Below are 17,023 nucleotides of genomic sequence, written 5' to 3'. Positions count from 1 at the left end.
GGACACATCTATAATTTGTTATTGATCAGATCTTCAGAAAGCTCTTTAGATGCTTTGGTCAATACTGAAAGTGTGGCAATCCATGCTATATATATTTCAAATATTTAGCACATGAGTTGTTAGTACCTTCTTGTTGCATCTAAACTTCTAGTTGACTTTCTATCGTCATGTTGCTTTTTAAAATCTCATTTTAATGGACTCCCTGACAGGCGGCACTGTTAGCGCTGGGATGCCCTGTCCGGTCATGCCAAACCTTTTCTGGCTATTCCTGTTAGCTGTGGTTGGGTTTGCTTGTCAGTCATTCTGTCTCACAAATTAATTATGTGATGAAATGTCTTTGAGTTTTGTAATCCTTCAGATACTTGGCATCTAATAAAATGACTAAAAAATAGGTTATGGACTGCAAGCGTTACCAGGTGACAAGAAAAGGAAAAAGTGAAGCTCATCTGGTATCATTGAGCAAGAAAAGGTATTTTGTGGGTCAGCATCCTAAGCTGCTGCTGAGACAATTAAGATCCATTTTAATACTACTGCTTTTCAAAGTGTTGTATCCAAGTGTCTTGTCTTCATTTGTCTTTGCAAACATGGAGTATTATCCCCAACATACTAATAGAGAAATGCACTTTTAAGTGATTTTTGCCACTATTGTATAACAAGTCAGTGTAGGAATTAAGAAAGAACTCAATGTTGTCTTCATCTTGATATAAGAAATAGATCATCAAGGTGTTATCAGGTTCCGTTTTGGCAACAATTTACCCTTGTGTCAATGAATAGAAACTTGGGACACTGAATTATCATCATTACAATATTTTCTAATATGCTCTGAGTATTATGGTGATGCATATTATTTGTGGACATCGAGCTGTTGCAAAATGGCTGACCATGAAATAGTTGTGCTACAATAACACTTGAATCTTCTTTAAAATGTTCCTTAAATATGATCTGGTGGGAACAGCTACACATTTTTGTTATCCATTTGATATTTGCCATCTGTAGAGAAACCTTGATGTATGGATTTGTTATGGTAGCTATCAGTTTACAGCACACGTCCTCCCTCGGCCTCCCACCTTGGACTGTCAGTAGTCCCTGAGAAGTCGCTGAAATGGTCTGGAGTGGGATGCCCTCAGCCTGGGGAAAACAAGTGTTGTAGTTTTCACTCAAACAGCGAATACAGTCTATGAAATATGATTACAACACCTATTGTGAAATGCTTGAAAATCAGTGTTGCTCTAGACATTACTATGGTTTTCATTCTCTATCAGATCCCATTTTGTGCCATTTTCCTTGTAGGGGGTTGCTGAGTTGCTTAAGTATTTGCAATTTTTTTTTTCTTTTTTTTTTTTTTCCTCTTTTGTTTTTCTCAATATTCTTTCTGTGCTGGTAGGCATAGACCATTCAGCTACATTAATTAACAAGCGTGTTCGATCAACAACAACAAAAAAACCCCTTTGAGTTTTAATGTGTTTCATGCTGTTTGTTGGCAAGCTACCACTGTAAGGTCATGTCCAAGATTTTCTTTACTGTAAAGAAGCAGAACCAGCAAAATGTCTCAAGTTATTCACTAGCAAGAAAACCTTTTGTCTAACCTACTAAAACTCTTAAAAGACTCTCGTACTTTTCAGTGCTGTCTGCAGTGCCTACTGTAAAAAAGAATTAACTGCAGCATCATCTAGTAAAAGCTTTTTTAGTGGAAGCTCCATTAAATGGCCGAGTAGTATTTGTGTTGTGCTCCTGCCATTAGCCTGGCTAGCTGTGCGATAGAGGTGCATGCCACCAAATTGTTATAGGATATATGTGTGTGATTTCAGTGACATATCACAGGTTGTTGAGCCCCTGAAGACTATGCACTTCAGTAAAACTCTAAACTAATGCACACTACAATATAATTGAGATACTATGGGCTTGCTCAGTTTTTAGTAGTATTACATGGCGTTTAATATATGTTTTAAGAAGAGTCATTAGGCATGAAACAATGGTAGTTACTCAAAACTGAATTAAGTGTTTTATAGGTTTGTCAAAGGAAGGTTTTATCAAATTATATTCATTGGCTATCTGGTATTCTTTTTTTTTTGGACAATAGGAAATCAAATACATCTCTCTTTAAATCTGTAGAAACATTTTCTGTTGAGGCGCTTTGCAACAGAAATAGTACCATCGTGAAGCCAACCAGTTTTAAGGCTCAGCTTGATCAGTTTATTAAATGGGAAATAAGGAGATGATTGCCTGTGATAGCAGGGGATGAATTTGATATTCATCAGAGACCTGGGAAATCCCTTCCATTCTGCGCTCCTCTGTGTCTATATGATATCTATTCACTGATTTGACTGAGCAAGGCAAATTTCATTTTAGAGTAGTGAGGCATATAGAAACTATATGAATATTGCCATTTCCAATTGTGGGATGACCGTCCTGCTCAAGGATGTGAGTAACATAGGGATGACTGAGACATAAGGAGAATAATAACTCATATATATGTGTGTGTATATATATATAAACAAAAAAAAAGATTTAATCATTTTTTGTGGTTTTTTTTTTGTTTAAGTGGATGATGATTTAATGTAAGGTTTCTCTCTCTCCTCTCTCTCCCTGTATTACTGATAATAGCAGCCCACCTAGTATAGTACTGATGTGGATTACACAAAGCTCTCACCTAATTATTTGTGCATATATATGTGTTCAAGAGGGAGAAACCCTGTTTGTTTTTTTTTATTCAATAACTTTTGTTTTTTCCCCATGTGATCTTTGTAACTGGTCTTCAGATTTGCTTGAAAATTGCCATTCTCTGGAGATTTGGCCGGTTAATCAAGAAGTGAGAACATTAGCACAAAAGCCTGATGCTGGTATATTTGTGCTAGTTAAGACACAGGAAAATAGGTCCCTGAGGAGCTGTTTCCTATCAAGTCTGATCATACAGAGAGAGAACCTACTTTATGTTGCGAAGACCAAACAAACATTTATAAAACACGACTGCCAGGAGACTAATAGCAAATACGGTCTCTTCTTCCATAATCATTACAGAGAAGTGCAAGTGAATAAAAGGGGAAAGATGAAGGGAAGGGCATATTTTAATAACATAAGCATTATTTTTATTGTGTCATGGCTGGGGAAAAAAATAGTGGCAGTCTTTCAGGAGCTTTTTGTGATTGATAATGTGTCCGCTACAGTAAAATCTAAAGTACCTGTTGGACGTTATATACTGTTCCTTTCTGTTTGGTATTTACAGTACTTTCACTGACTATACTGAAATTAAATGCTAGAAAACAAACAAGCTTGAATTCTTCTTCCAAAACACAGAAGCTGTGTACTGACAGGCTTTTATTTGCAGAGGGGTGTATGTCTGATATATTTATCATATGTTGCTCCTACTGATAGCTCTGCCTGTTTACCGCGATGGTTGCAATTGCTAACCATTTCAAGAGCCTGCTTTCTGTTGCTAATGCTAGTAAAAATGCTGAAAGTGTTGTATAATAAGAACATCCACCCCATGCAAAAATACTTTGATGCAGTTACTCTGTAGACGACTATAAATACTAAAGAGGTTTAATTATGTTTTAAAACACGGTTCCTTCGTATAGCTCTTGTGTACCCAGGTCAGCCCGTCTTTCTGCTGAGGCTGGATCTGTTGTTCAGCTAACAACTTCACAAGTCAGAACAAAATTTGGTTTTTGTACAGTGGGAACAGATTTACCACAATTTACAGCTAAATTTCCCAGACTTTCTCTTTTCACTGAGTACATTCAATCTTGGAGTGGTTGAGCGTGCTTTTTTCCCAGATGAAGGCTCCATGGTGGGGCTGATCCGGCTGCGATGCCAGCTTGTGCTTGCTGCAGGATGGGGCTGGGCACGGATGCCGAGCACCGGTAGCCTGGCTGTCTTGGCTTTCCATAATCCCCTGCCCAGCACTCGGACTAGGTAGAGGGTGAAACTCTCTAAATTGAGTGTAAGGTAACAGCAAAGTCAGGGCAGGAAGGCACAGGTTTAGGAGAGGGAGCCAGTACCTGGTGTTGGAGGTGCAGGTAGAGACACAAGAGGAATGAATTTAACACTGCAGGTTGCAGAAGTAAATGAGGAGAACGTGCAGAAGGGAGGTCGGTGGTGAAACCTTAGCACAGCTCCATGCACACATGTATTACGATAAACTTTACTTACAGCTTCCCTTTCTTTAATGTTAATTTGGATTTACTAACTGCACAAGACAGTTGCTATTTACACAATAAATGACCAGCCAGAATTTTTGGTTTGTGTTGGTCAGTGTAGCAGACCTTGCCGTGGAGTGTTCAAGTCATTTGAAAGCAGAGTTACTTACTGTCTTTTGTACAACCATTATCACTTTTTGAACAATAATGAAATAATTATTTTATCTCTCTGAATTGAAAAAAACACAACCTACCTGAGCCAAACACCTTTACTCCCATTTTTTTCAGTTATTGGTACCATGGAGATACTGCTATTGAATTTGAGAGATGGGATTAAGCGTTCAGGGAAGACGAATTTATACATAATGCTCACATTCCTTCAGAGCCCATTTCCCATTGTGTCTGGCTGAAGTAGATTGTACTTTCTCAGACCAGGCACCTAGAAATCAAGACTGCACATGTAGGAATTAAGTGACTGCACTAACTTTATTCAGACTCCCTGGCTGCTATTGAGTTTTCTGCAGGTAATCTTCAAAAGATGAGGGAATGTGAAGAAGTTCTGCTTATGTTTTAGGGGAGTTCATTAGAAGTGTATTGAACAGCAGAGATGAGTGGGGAAGGTGCTTCTTTGAAGATGAAGTAGTGACTGGTAGCAATTGTGGATTAATAAGAGGCAGGAGCTGATATTTTGGTAATGAAAGGTAAATGTCCAGTAAGATAGGGAAGGCATGGCTGGTTTTGAGCTTTGAAAATGACACAAGGAAGTCTTTACACATAAGTAATCTGAGAAAATGTAATTAAAGGGACTATTTGGGTTCATACATATTGAATAAGGTTGGCAAGTTGTTGGCAAGTGTACGGCTTACATTTCTTAACTGAGGATTTTGTAATCCTAAGAGGTGATAGGGAAAAATACAAAACAATTTGCAAATTTTCATATGTATTTTTTTAATGCTGTGCAAGTGAACTGTGAAATGGACCTTTTTATAGGTAGAACTGCTAGCACTAGTAGTCCACTTTAGGCAGTTAAGATAATTTTTCAGTCTTGGAGTCATTAATTTTATTACAGAACTTAATAGTGATTTTTTTAATTTTATTTTTAGAACAATGACTTTTTAAAATTTTTTTTGCAAGAGTCTGCTGCTGTGTGCCTGCACACAAACTTGACTCTTACAAGACACAGAAATTTTGTACAGTTCCATTTAAAAGTAAGAATAGCTCTTTGAAATCCCTAATTCTCTTAAACTAACTAAAATAAATTTCAAGAAGTTTCCTTTCTGTTTGATGCCATTGTTCAAACTTGTCATTATATTGTTTAATCTCTGTATTAGTAGCCTAAATATCTGACAGATGGCATGGATGCTTTAAGGAAAGTTGCATCCATGTCTGTTGGCACAGCGAGGCCGAGGTGAGAAGCCCTGGCTGAGTCATCTCAGCAAAAGGCAATTGGGGGAATTTTGCGCTGAACACATCAAGATAGGTATAAGTATATTGGAAGAAGTCTTTTAATTACTCTATTTCAATTTTGAGAAAAAAAAAAATTCCTGTCTTTAGTGGCTGTACATTAGGAGCTGTATCTTTTGATATAGCAGGAGTTGGTGTTTCTAAAGAGAGCAAAGAAACCTTACAGGTTTGGGAGTTTGCTCAAATCAGTTGTTTCTGAGAAGCATCTGCAATAATATCCGTCTGTGTTCTCGGAAACTTTCTTGGTCTTCCAAATGTCCTTTTCCTCGTTTTACCTCATGATAGCACATCCAGGTGGAATTTGCCTTGCAGAAGAAAAACTGCTTTCCAAATAAAGAAATAATTGCTTGATGCAGAGATTTTCACAGCTAGTTACTTTTCTTAGTAAATCAGAATTTTAAGTCAAATCCCTCTGCAGGTGTCCAATTTTTCTCTCAGTTCATTTCAACGTAAATCGAAATCTGTGTTATTTTGAGAAGAAAAGAGAGCCTGATTACTGTAATATTAAAGATTCTTAAAAGGATACATCATATGTCTGTTGATTATGGCAGTAGTGCTTTCGTTAGGGTTGTGACTCCTCCTCTAAGCACCTATTTACAGGCACGTGCATGTTTTTGATACAGATCTGTCTGCTGTCCGGGAAAAGCCAGACAGAGGCGTGTGGGAGCTGCTGTTCCTTAATTGCTTGGATAACTGACAGTGAGTCTGGTTCCAAAACTTGCTGTGTTTATAATTCTCGATACAAAAGGCACAAAAAGTAGATGTGATGGTGCCAGATAGCATCTGTTTTACATAGCTTTTGGTTTGCAGTTTCTGATGTGTTACATCCTAATATTAAAAGCTATGGTATAGGCAGGAGGCAGGCGAGTTGGCCGTTGTCTTCGTCCTGGCTGCGCGTAGGGTCAGGCAGGGGGATGCTCCTTCCCTTGGCAGAATAAACCTCTGGGCCACCAGCTGGGAGAGAAAGAAAGAAAATGGGATGTGCAACAAGTGGAGAGGCTTAAGTGTGAGCTGACATTAGGAGGCCCTGGGAATGAGAGCAAAGATACTGTCAGGGCTAGGAAGTGGTGGAAAGAAGGCTTTCCCCAAGGATTTAGCACGAGTCTTGCATGGCAGGTTGTATCCCAGGAGAGCACTGAAAGTGGGTCTATTAAGAGCAAGCCCGAAGGACTGCTGCAAAGATGGAGTGGGGCAAGGGGAGTTTTATGTACAGACTTTAAACTAGTCAAGGGAAAAACTTGTGGGGCTGAAAGATGGTAGTGTAGGACCTGAGTGGTACTAGATTAATGATGCTTACATTGTATGATACAGATGTCTGCTAAAATGACACAGCATAAAGCCAGACATTTGTTAGCAGAGGCATATCTGCTAATAGGATGTTAGTTTGATCTCTTCTTACATGTGTTTATACTTATCGTATGTTTGCTTGAAAAGACCACACATGGTAAATTGCCAAAAACATTGTATTAACAAAGTCACATTCACTTCTGATGACCTTTTATCAGAGCTGAGATTCAAAATTGCGTTTCATCAACAACTCTGATTTTAGACTTGCAGATAATAGCTTCAGTGCAAGATAAATACACTATGTAGTTTTCTACAATCACCAGTGTTCCTAACTTCAAAACAAGAAACCCATGGCAACAGTGATCTGGAAGATACTGTATGAAACAAGGTGGAATGCTTCTTTTTAATGTGAAACAACTCCAAATATTATGATTTTCTTATATATACGCCTTTTTGCATGTAACTGTAGAATTGTCATGGAGATTTGCATATTTATTTTTAAACTTTATGCCATGGTACATATTAGAACTTCAGCTGAAATCAGTAAATATAGAAAAGTAAACACCGGCTTATGTCACATTTATGAATTATATGGATTATCCTTTATATTGGGTTTATAACCAACTTTTACTATATGGAAAAATATTTAATTTGAGTTCTTGTTTACATTCATAATGCAGTTCCAGGCAGGTTCAAGATGCTGGTTAACCTTTGAAATGTATTACTTGCCTAGTGCTTAACAGAGATAGATGACGAAGAAGTGCATATTAAAGCCTCTCAAAACACAGGATCATCAATCTTCAAGTAGCTTGGCTTCACGCAGCGTGCTGCTATCCAGGATGCACAAGGCATATCTACAGCCCATGGAAACTTGATGCATCCAGCCTCCTGCTTTTGCAGATTCTCAGTGGAAATGTCAATTGGACATTACCAACTGCCTCTGCCTGCCTTTAATATCTCTTCAATAATTTAATATGTTGTCTGACTCTGTGTGCTAAACTCATAACCTATCACTTATTATTTTACTGATCTGATGGCTCTGGCTCTAGAATCTAAGTCCGTGTTTGAAACTGAGTGTTCACACTTTGTAATATTTTCTGTTTGGTCACATGGGTAATTAAAAGCATAAACCTTTAATGAGTAACACAGGTGTAAGAATGGTTTTAGATCTTCTTACTGGTAGTCCTTGAATTACCCTGATCCAAGTTTGAAAATACAACATTCACAACTTTGACATTAAAATTACACATTTGGTGAATAAAGTATGTACTTTTTGGAAAGTCAAATTAAAAATAAAATCAATCGGTTAGCATAAGAGCCTCACGTAACTCTTTGATGTCAGCCTTTTCTGGCGTGCTATTAATAAAGGCCTGGGAAAAAGTGTTTAAAGAGTACTTGGTACTTTATGAAATTATACAAGCTGCATTTTCTTACACTGTTTATAACTCTTGGCAAATGAACCTCAGTTAGCTGCCTTGTGTGTTCAGCCGAGACCCCAGTAACCTGCCCAGAAAGAGCCTGGAAGATGTTTACCCAAACACTGCTGACCATCAGCTGATTTTGTGCTTTTTCTTGTGTACCTTTTAAAAAAATGCTGGCTGTGATAACTTACGTAGCATTGCTTTTATAACTGTAGTAAAATTATGATATAAACCTGACTAAACTATAAATATCATTACAAAAACGCATAAAGGGACAAAAACCAATTTGCAAACATTTCAGACAGCAACAAAAAAGATTTTTGTACTTGTGGAAGCACACATTTCCACTGCACATGTGGTAACCCCAAGCATCTGAAAATGGTAAAATGGCATTATTAAAATGAGTTAACCTATTAAACCTAGATTTAAATGGTTTTGGTTTTTTTTTTTTTTTTTTTTATATCTAGGATGAAGATCGAACAGAGGAGGACAACAGCAGAGTTGAGCCAGTTGGACATGCAGACACTGGTTTGGAGAATGCTACCAGTTTTTCCCTGGAGTAAGTTACTGGCAGAACACATTGTTTTAATGATGAATCTTGAGACTGAACATGGACTAGCAAAAAACTCAGAGTAATACGCTCTTAAGAAAATGGGGCAGTCTTTTTTAGGTCATGTGTCATTTTGGTTTTAAACAATTTGCTTCATGGAACTTTTTAAAGCAGATTTTAAACAGTTTAAAAAGCCTGTGTTAAAGATGAGCATCGGAAACTTGACATTCATAAGTGCTGATGCTACAGTAGATTTTCTGCCTCAAAGAAGATGCTTATTTGATGGAACTCTGAAAACTTGACAGAATGAATAGGGTCAGGGCTAACACAAATAGATCAACAGGCAGGAATTTCAAAGGAGAAAATCTTAATTCCTGTCACCAGTTCACTGTCTACTGGGAAGACGTGCATGGGGGTCACATAAGTTATGCGGTCAAAAACCTCATACTTTGTGAATGGATGAAGACTGATGTTGTTTAGGAGTGGGAAGCTCTTCCTAATTGGGAAAAAAAAATAAAATCAGTTAAGGATATTTTATTTCATCATGAGATACAGCAAGCTTGACCTTTTGCATTTCATTGCAAAGAGCTGATCCATACCTCACTGTGGAATTAATGATATCCTTAAATTAAACCCTTTAAATCGACTAAACTGAAATTTTATATAAAAATAAATCTGCTCCTATTATTTCTGAATTAAATTATGAATTAGGTGCAGAGGGTTTAAATGTTAGATAAAGATCATGATGACTTCTATTAGGCAATACATGCTGAGTTTTACTCTGTTCTATATACAAAATCTGTTACATCGGAAATTCCAAATGCTGTTTGCTAAATAGAGTTTGCAGAACTTCTGTCCATTGTAATGCTTCTTGGTGTTGCTTTTGAGTAACTTACTGACTTTTCATCTTATGCTACTTTATTCTTTCTGTTTTGATATCATAGTTCTTCATATATTTGCTTGAAGCAGTTGGCCCAAACTTCTGAGAAAATCAGGAAGCAGAATTGAAACAATCTCTCTTAGGAAGGGATAATTTCCTTTTGTGTTCTGTTCTACAGAGTATAACATTTGAATTTGGGATGGATTTTTTTGAAGAAAAAGGATAAGAAAAATGAGTGCCTAGACCTTAAATGTGTATTTTGGAAAAAAGGAAGGTTACTGACTCAAGCAGTAGAACAAGTTAAACAGTGTAGGCTGGATATGAAAACTGACTTTTTTTATTATTATTATTATTTAAGCTGTGTTTCCACTTATGACAGTTCCAGGTGAATCACACTGATTTTTCACTTGTTCTCTTCCTCAGCCCTCAGTTTTATTTTAAGCTAATAGGAAAGCTGGAAAAAAGTTGATCATAGGGAGCCATAAGCATACCAATAGCAAAAGATGTCTTTTAGAGTACCTTTTGGAGGTGAAGGGCATTGGTTGATTCCTGTGCACTGCTTTGCATGCTAGATAATGACAGCTTAGCCTTTATGTACAGTGAGAATTAAATGAAGTTAGCCTGTACAGAAACTGGGACAGGGAACATTACCAAAAGTTGTAATGCTGGCAGTCTTAAAACATTGGTCCGTGTCTGAAGCATAATATGGTTTTGGCTGAGGTGTCTCAACTCTCCTGTTGTTGAAGTACATTCTTGAGCTAAACAGCGGCAACAGGGATAGAGATCTTTCACTTGTGTTGTTTGAAAAAGAAGTTAAAAAAAAAATCAGACATGAATTGAGGCATAGAACAAATGTAAAGGCTACCTTAAAAATATATTAAAAAAATTGAATGTGGAGGAAATCTAAAATAAACTGCAACACGGGATTTTTGTTGACTTCCTAACAATATGTGGTCTGGTTATTCTCAAACTCCAGATTGAGCATTGCAAACTGATGGGCCACCATCTGATCAAGAGCTTATTGAGGAAGTAGAAAATCTTTTACTGCTTTCATAGGGCATTGGTCTTGCTATTTGCTCCATTTCTAGTGTAAATTTTATTTGTATGCTTGTGAGAAACAAGCTTCTCAAAGATCTGTGTGTATATATATATGTAGTGCCAGGAAATGTGGAAAAAGTATGTAATACTAGAGAGAGGCATAAGCCACAAATTTAGATTGTGGCTTTCGTTCAGTTCTCTCACTTCCAGATTTACTGAGAGGTTTGGTCTTTGTGCATTATCTTCTCATTTGGGTATTTATAGCTCTTTGTGGTTTATGGGCTATACTCCACCTTTCCAGATGTGGGCGTGTTTCAAATGCATCTGTAGATTTGGTCCAAATCTATTTCTAGAATTTTTGCATCTCTTTCTGAACCTGTACTTTCCTCTTTCACTTTTTCCCTCTCTACAGCAAAAAGTATAATCGAAAACTAGATGTATAGTTGCTTCAGGAGAATGTCTGGTTGGTTTTGAATGTTATAGTTAAATTTTACTTTGGAAATTTGTCTAGTAACGAGATACACATACAGCAATCTTCCAATAAATAAAATGGAATTATAATAAAACAAATTAGTGTGTTTTAAAACAGAAAAATTTAACCAATTAAAAATGTAATAATTCTTATTTGATTAAGGGCTAGTTATGTGAAAGCTAATGTTAAGGCTTAGACTGGGCTTTCTCGAAGATAAAAAAATTAAAGCACGCTAGTGCTATGATCAGCTTTAGGCTTCTGAGGAAAAATTCTATGTGGCATTTAAGGTATTTCTGCTCAATAGTCCAAAAAGTTAACTTTAAATTTAACTTTAGAATAAGGAAGGAATGAAAGAATATGCATGTGATGATCATAGCTGTTCTTATATAGCAAACTAAGTTTACAAAAAATTTATTTGATTTTTGTTTGGTTTATTAATTGAACTATTTCTGATGATTGATCTCCTTTCATGCCATCAGATTAATCTTCAGGTACGTAGCATTCAACAATGCTTTCATCACCATGACTTGATTTCTGGAATGGTTTTGTTTTTCTGTGTATGTTTGTGTGGGGTTTTTTGGTTCCTTCACGGTACATGTTCATATTCCCTCATTCATCATTGTCTCACAGTGATATGGTAAAGCTCGTAGAAGTCTCCAATGACGGCGGGCCTTTGGGAATCCATGTAGTGCCTTTCAGTGCCCGAGGCGGAAGGTAACGTATTGTGTAGGATTTTAATTGAATTGTAACTTGCTGTGTTTTATCTTAGTTGTGTTAATTTTTGTACTGTGTGCCTTTGCCTTCTGTAGAATATTGTATGTTTTTCAAAAGGCAGTCTCACTGATTAAGAAAGGAAGAGGTGCAAGTTTACTGGCTCTGTACTTGGAATGGACTCCATAATGGAAAGGCTCTGCTTAAGAGGAGTTACAACTCTGGGGTTTCAATAGAGGTTCTGTTGTAATCTCATGGGAAATTGCAGTATAAAGACGTTTCCTTTTGGACTCTTAAAAATTATAATCTGCTGCTTTAATTCAGGTAGATATTTATGCAACATTTCCTTGCTGACTGTTAAGAGGCGCAAGTTCCCAAATAACAGCAGGAGTGTAAACCAGAGGCGTCCTACGCCTGTGCTTGGTAAGAGTGGAACAGAAAACAGTCAGCATGCTTTTGATATTTAGGGTTGTCCCATCTGTTACAGTTAAAATGAAGCAGCAAAACCAGTTGAAACATTCTGGTTTTGGGGAAGGTGAACCTGTTTTATTATATGATAGGCTGGAACTCCTGAAGTTGGATTGTTTACAAAAAAAAAGTGTAAAGAAAGTCCTTTACATGAAAAAATATAATGTGGGGGATTATATTTGTAAACAGAATACATATGTCTAATGCTTACTTTGCTAAAGTAGAGTTTTAGCATTTAGGGTCATTAACTTTATGTCAGAAAAATAGCATAAGTTTTGTAGCAATTATTGGTGGATTTGAAGCTTTTAAGTATGTTGAAAAATGATAGTTCTTCAGGAATATATGCAAATTTTGTTTTGGTGATGCGTATTCTAAGGATACACTGTATTTTCCCTCTTTAAAGAAAAGGGGAACAAATACATATTTTAAAAAGTAATCTTTGATTACACCTGAAGGGGTGTTATGTTCTCACATGTCTGTCAACCCAACAGCAATTTCAATTTAGTAATTAAGAGCAAAACTAACTTGCTATGCATATATATCTCAAATATTGATACCCTCTTTTCAGAAATGATAAATGTATTTTTCTGTCTATACCAAATACCTTCACAGTATTTTAAACACAGTATAAGAGCTTTATTTGCAGTTGTTATTTTAAACCCAATGCTTTCATAGCCATACTGACAAGTATTATGAGAAAATGTAATTTTTTTAAATTTAAGGCTACTTTTTCTGAGGACTGTAAGTATTAAGAACAAACTTCCATAAAGTGGTAAATTCTTCTTTTCACAATCTGAAATTTAGTAAATTCAGTGTGGGGAAAGAAGGGGCATGAGTGAATGATGCTTCAAACATAAGCTCAGAAGTAAATCCCATAAAGTGGGAAATGGTTGAAATGTTCACACAGTTATCTGGGATTTAGACAGTGTGAAGGCCAAGAAAAAGACCGGTTTAATAATGTTGGCTGCCTACTAAGTACTTGTTTAATAAAATTGATGTTAGGAATGTGTATTTTGACATTTTGAATAATAATTTAAACTCAAGTAAAATTCAATTCCAGGATGTTAATGTGGTTGTCAAATCTGAGACGAAGCTTAAACTGTTTATACATAATGAGAGCATGTAAAATGAAAAAGCCATAAACACAGAAATAAAATATCTCACTATTTTAAGGATGCTAGCTATGTCAAGAGCTACAAAAGGAGTATTAACTCTTTTTTTTCCCTCAGTTTGGGATTATATGATAAAGTTTTATAACAGAAAAGCCAATTTTAAATATAGATGTTTAGAATCAGGACATACTTGAAAATCAAATTCTGTTACAAGGGAAAAAATATTGTATTACAATTTATCTGCTTTCTCTTTGTAATACTAGAACTCCCCTCACTGAAAAATGGATGGTATGCGCAATTGCTCTCTGAGTTTTTTTCGAACGTCCCCCAAATAATCTGCTGGAGAGGGGAGATATTTGGGTCCATGTCTTGAAAGTGTGGAGGAGCAGAATTGGAGAGGACCTCTGATATTTCCAAAACATTTCTCCCATGCTGTCTACGTTGTGGTGAAAGAAAAGTAGAGTTCATTGCTTGATATTGATTATAAGCACTTGTGTTGTACTGCTGCTTTACTGTCAGCTGTGCCCACACCTCTACATGCTTTCAGTGAGAATAAAGACATTTTCTCCAGCAGCCTGTAGCCTGCGGTGTGGGCAGGGAAAGGAATGCACCCAACTTAAGTTTTGTAGCACTTCATGGGGGGCTTTGTGTTTTTTTTCTTTTTGTTTGTTTGTTTGTTTGTTCCCCCCGCCTCCCCCTCCTTGTCCCCCAGCTTTTTTGAGCAGATAAGATGCACTTGGTTTTCCTTTTGCTAGATTCAGAGGGAGAGCAGGTGCTTGGCAGGGATCTTCTTCTGCCTACTTGTTTCTCACTCTAGCACATGGCTGCTCTTTGTTCCTCCTCTGGCTGCAGAGCATAATGCTCCGTGCTACAGTGAACTAACTTACTTGAGCAGGGGATCTGCTCAGTAGAAACCTAAATATACAAAATGAAATACAGGACTCAGTAAAGACTTTGAGGCATGTCCAAAAAGTCTGATGTATCCTATAATTTAGTCCATTGGTCCACCGTTGTTTTATATTTGCTTGGTGTTCAATTCCAGTTATGCTGTCTTTTCAATTATTTTTCTTCCAGTTCCTTTCTCTTGCTTTTGAAAATGTTACTTAATAGAGAGTGTTTATTAAATCAATAATTTTAAAAAGTGAAAAGGTGTAAAAACATACTAATGCAATTCTCCCTTTTTTCCCCTATGCAATAAGCAGGAGCAATCTCCCACCAAAAAATCTGCCCTCCCCCAAAGCAAACACCCCAAACCTCTAAAAATTACATGCCAGATCTATGTCCTTTATTAGTATTGAGGAAATATTTGACTTTTTCATGGTCTTTTGAGGATTTGGGTTTGGAGTAAGAATCTGTCTTCAGTATTGGCTTTTGATCTTGAACAAAATCTGTAAAGATCTCTGCCTCGTCTATATAGATGCTACTAATTATTTCTATTTCTAGTAAAACGGAGACTTTTCTTTTAAATGGGAAGAAAAAAATGTCTCCATAATTCTCTGGGAATAATAGTATTGATTTGTACAGACATGGTCAAACTTTCTTCTATGGATATGTTTGCTTATTATTCTTCTGTTTTTACCTCTAGAAGTTTATCAGTCCTTTATTGGCCTTTTTGATCATATGATCTGGATAACAGTTTGTTCACCTTACCAAAATCAGGGAGGGTTATACATATTCATCACCTTATGGTTGTGAAGTTTTTCAAGATAAAAGTTTTGTTTGCAAAACCTGCTTGGACATTTTGGCAATGGCATAGATGCAGTGCAAAGCAGAATAGGAAGCATGAAAATGAAAGCAGAAAGAAGGACGGAATAGAAAGTGAAGGGGTAAGTGTTTAGATAAGAGTAGAGCAAAGAGGAAATGAATGAGAGGAAAGCATAAAAGGAAAGAAAATTCTAAATCTGTGCAAAATTGCCTTTAGCACCAATCCTTCCTTCTTACTAGGTGCTCAGAAAGCAGAGGAAGCACTCAGTCCCTGAAGAATAGCATTTGAGAAATCCTGGCTGATGGGGGATGTTATGTTGATGCATAAATGGGGTTGTATCAAGCTCTTCTCTGAAACCTTAATAGTAATTATAGCATAACTTACTGTTATATGATCTCTTCTACTTTTAAGAGTCTTTGAAATCTTCTTAAGCTCTATACCTTAGCTGCTCTTCTGAAATCCTGCCATGTCTGTCTTTGGAAGCAGGTTCAACTGACACAAAGAATATATGAGATAACACCAGAAATCTCTGTGAATAATGATATGGAAGTTATAGTCCCAAGACTACTGTGAAGTCTACTTAATAAAACAGAACAGAAAAGGATTTGGATATTCATCTGAAAACCCCATTTGATGCAGAGCAGTATGTAGGGCTCTGCCAGCTGTTCTTCCTATAGAAGCATGCCACAAAATCCATAGAGCTAAAACCTGGCAGCTAAAAATATTTAATCTGTGTTTCTATGTTACATATCCTAAATGTCTTAAAAATATTAAGGAAGTCTCAGAAGAATTAGAAAAATAACAGACTGAATTTCATTGCTTTTTGCCAGTTTAAATAACAAACTGAACAGATTTTACTAAAAAAATGAAAAACCTCAAATGACGGTAGGCATTGATGTATACCATATTAGAAAATTGTTTATATGTTTTTCTGTTCTGTAGTTCTTTCATTTTTTTTACTTTTAGTGGAAGTGCCCTTCATTTTCTAGAGTTTAAAAATCACCTCATATTTCACTGTAAAAGTTTTAGTCTTTTACTCAAGATACAAAGAAAACTAAAGTATTATCTAATGGCCATTGCCTATACTGAGAGTCCTTAATACCGCCTTCAAGCTGCCTCTCTAATGATCGTATTCTGTTTGATCATCTAGGAGGTGTGTGTTATCTGCATCTCCATTTATTCCTCTCCCGCATTTCTGACCTTTTAAGCCTCAAAGGTAGCCATGGTTTTCAAAAACTTATGCACTGGGAGAAGATTCCCTGTGGTGTGAATGTACCATTCCCTCACTCCTTTAGCTGCATTCAAGCCTTTCTTTTTCTGATCTCAGCCTTTAAAAAGTTATATAAACTTAATTTGAAGTATTATTCAAGCTAAAAAGCTGAGGAGTAGTTACCAAAGATTGGAAATTGGTTCCGGACTTCAGGCGTGAAAGCTGATAAAGTTATTTTAATGCCTCTGCAGGAGCGCCGTGACGTCAATGTTGTGCAAAGGAGTTTATGTCCAATTTAGCATTGATCAGCCATGATAATTTAACTTGAACAAGTAAGCTAATTTGCCTACTCTGACCTCCAAATCTCAGGAAATTTATACCGTGTTTATGTTCCTGTAGAACTTCTCAGAGATCTTTCATTGCATGAAACTGCTACACATTGGCTTTTCAAACAATCGTTATTTTTGCTCCTTAATCTAGTTTTTGCCTTTTCATGTTAGTGACTTTACATAAACATCTAAATTGGTTATTTTCTGTTTTGCCTGATTTGATTATATTACAGTTAGCTT

General features: G+C 36.5%; 1 protein-coding gene across 11 annotated transcripts in view; it reads left to right on the top strand.

The window, feature by feature from the left end:
- Positions 1 to 17,023, top strand: part of PARD3 (par-3 family cell polarity regulator) — a 461,320-nt gene that overhangs the window by 226,069 nt on the left and 218,228 nt on the right. For all 11 annotated transcript variants that reach the window (XM_049798455.1, XM_049798452.1, XM_049798450.1 and 8 more), the window contains 2 exons: positions 8,776 to 8,867; positions 11,879 to 11,962. In XM_049798455.1, coding sequence (XP_049654412.1) covers positions 8,776 to 8,867; positions 11,879 to 11,962 — 176 coding nt within the window. The remainder of the gene's footprint in view (positions 1 to 8,775; positions 8,868 to 11,878; positions 11,963 to 17,023) is intronic.

Source organism: Accipiter gentilis, chromosome 4 (assembly GCF_929443795.1).
Source record: "Accipiter gentilis chromosome 4, bAccGen1.1, whole genome shotgun sequence".
Lineage (NCBI taxonomy): Eukaryota > Metazoa > Chordata > Aves > Accipitriformes > Accipitridae > Astur > Astur gentilis.
Note: the sequence above shows the minus strand (reverse complement) of the source record. Positions and strands in the feature narration are given on the sequence as shown.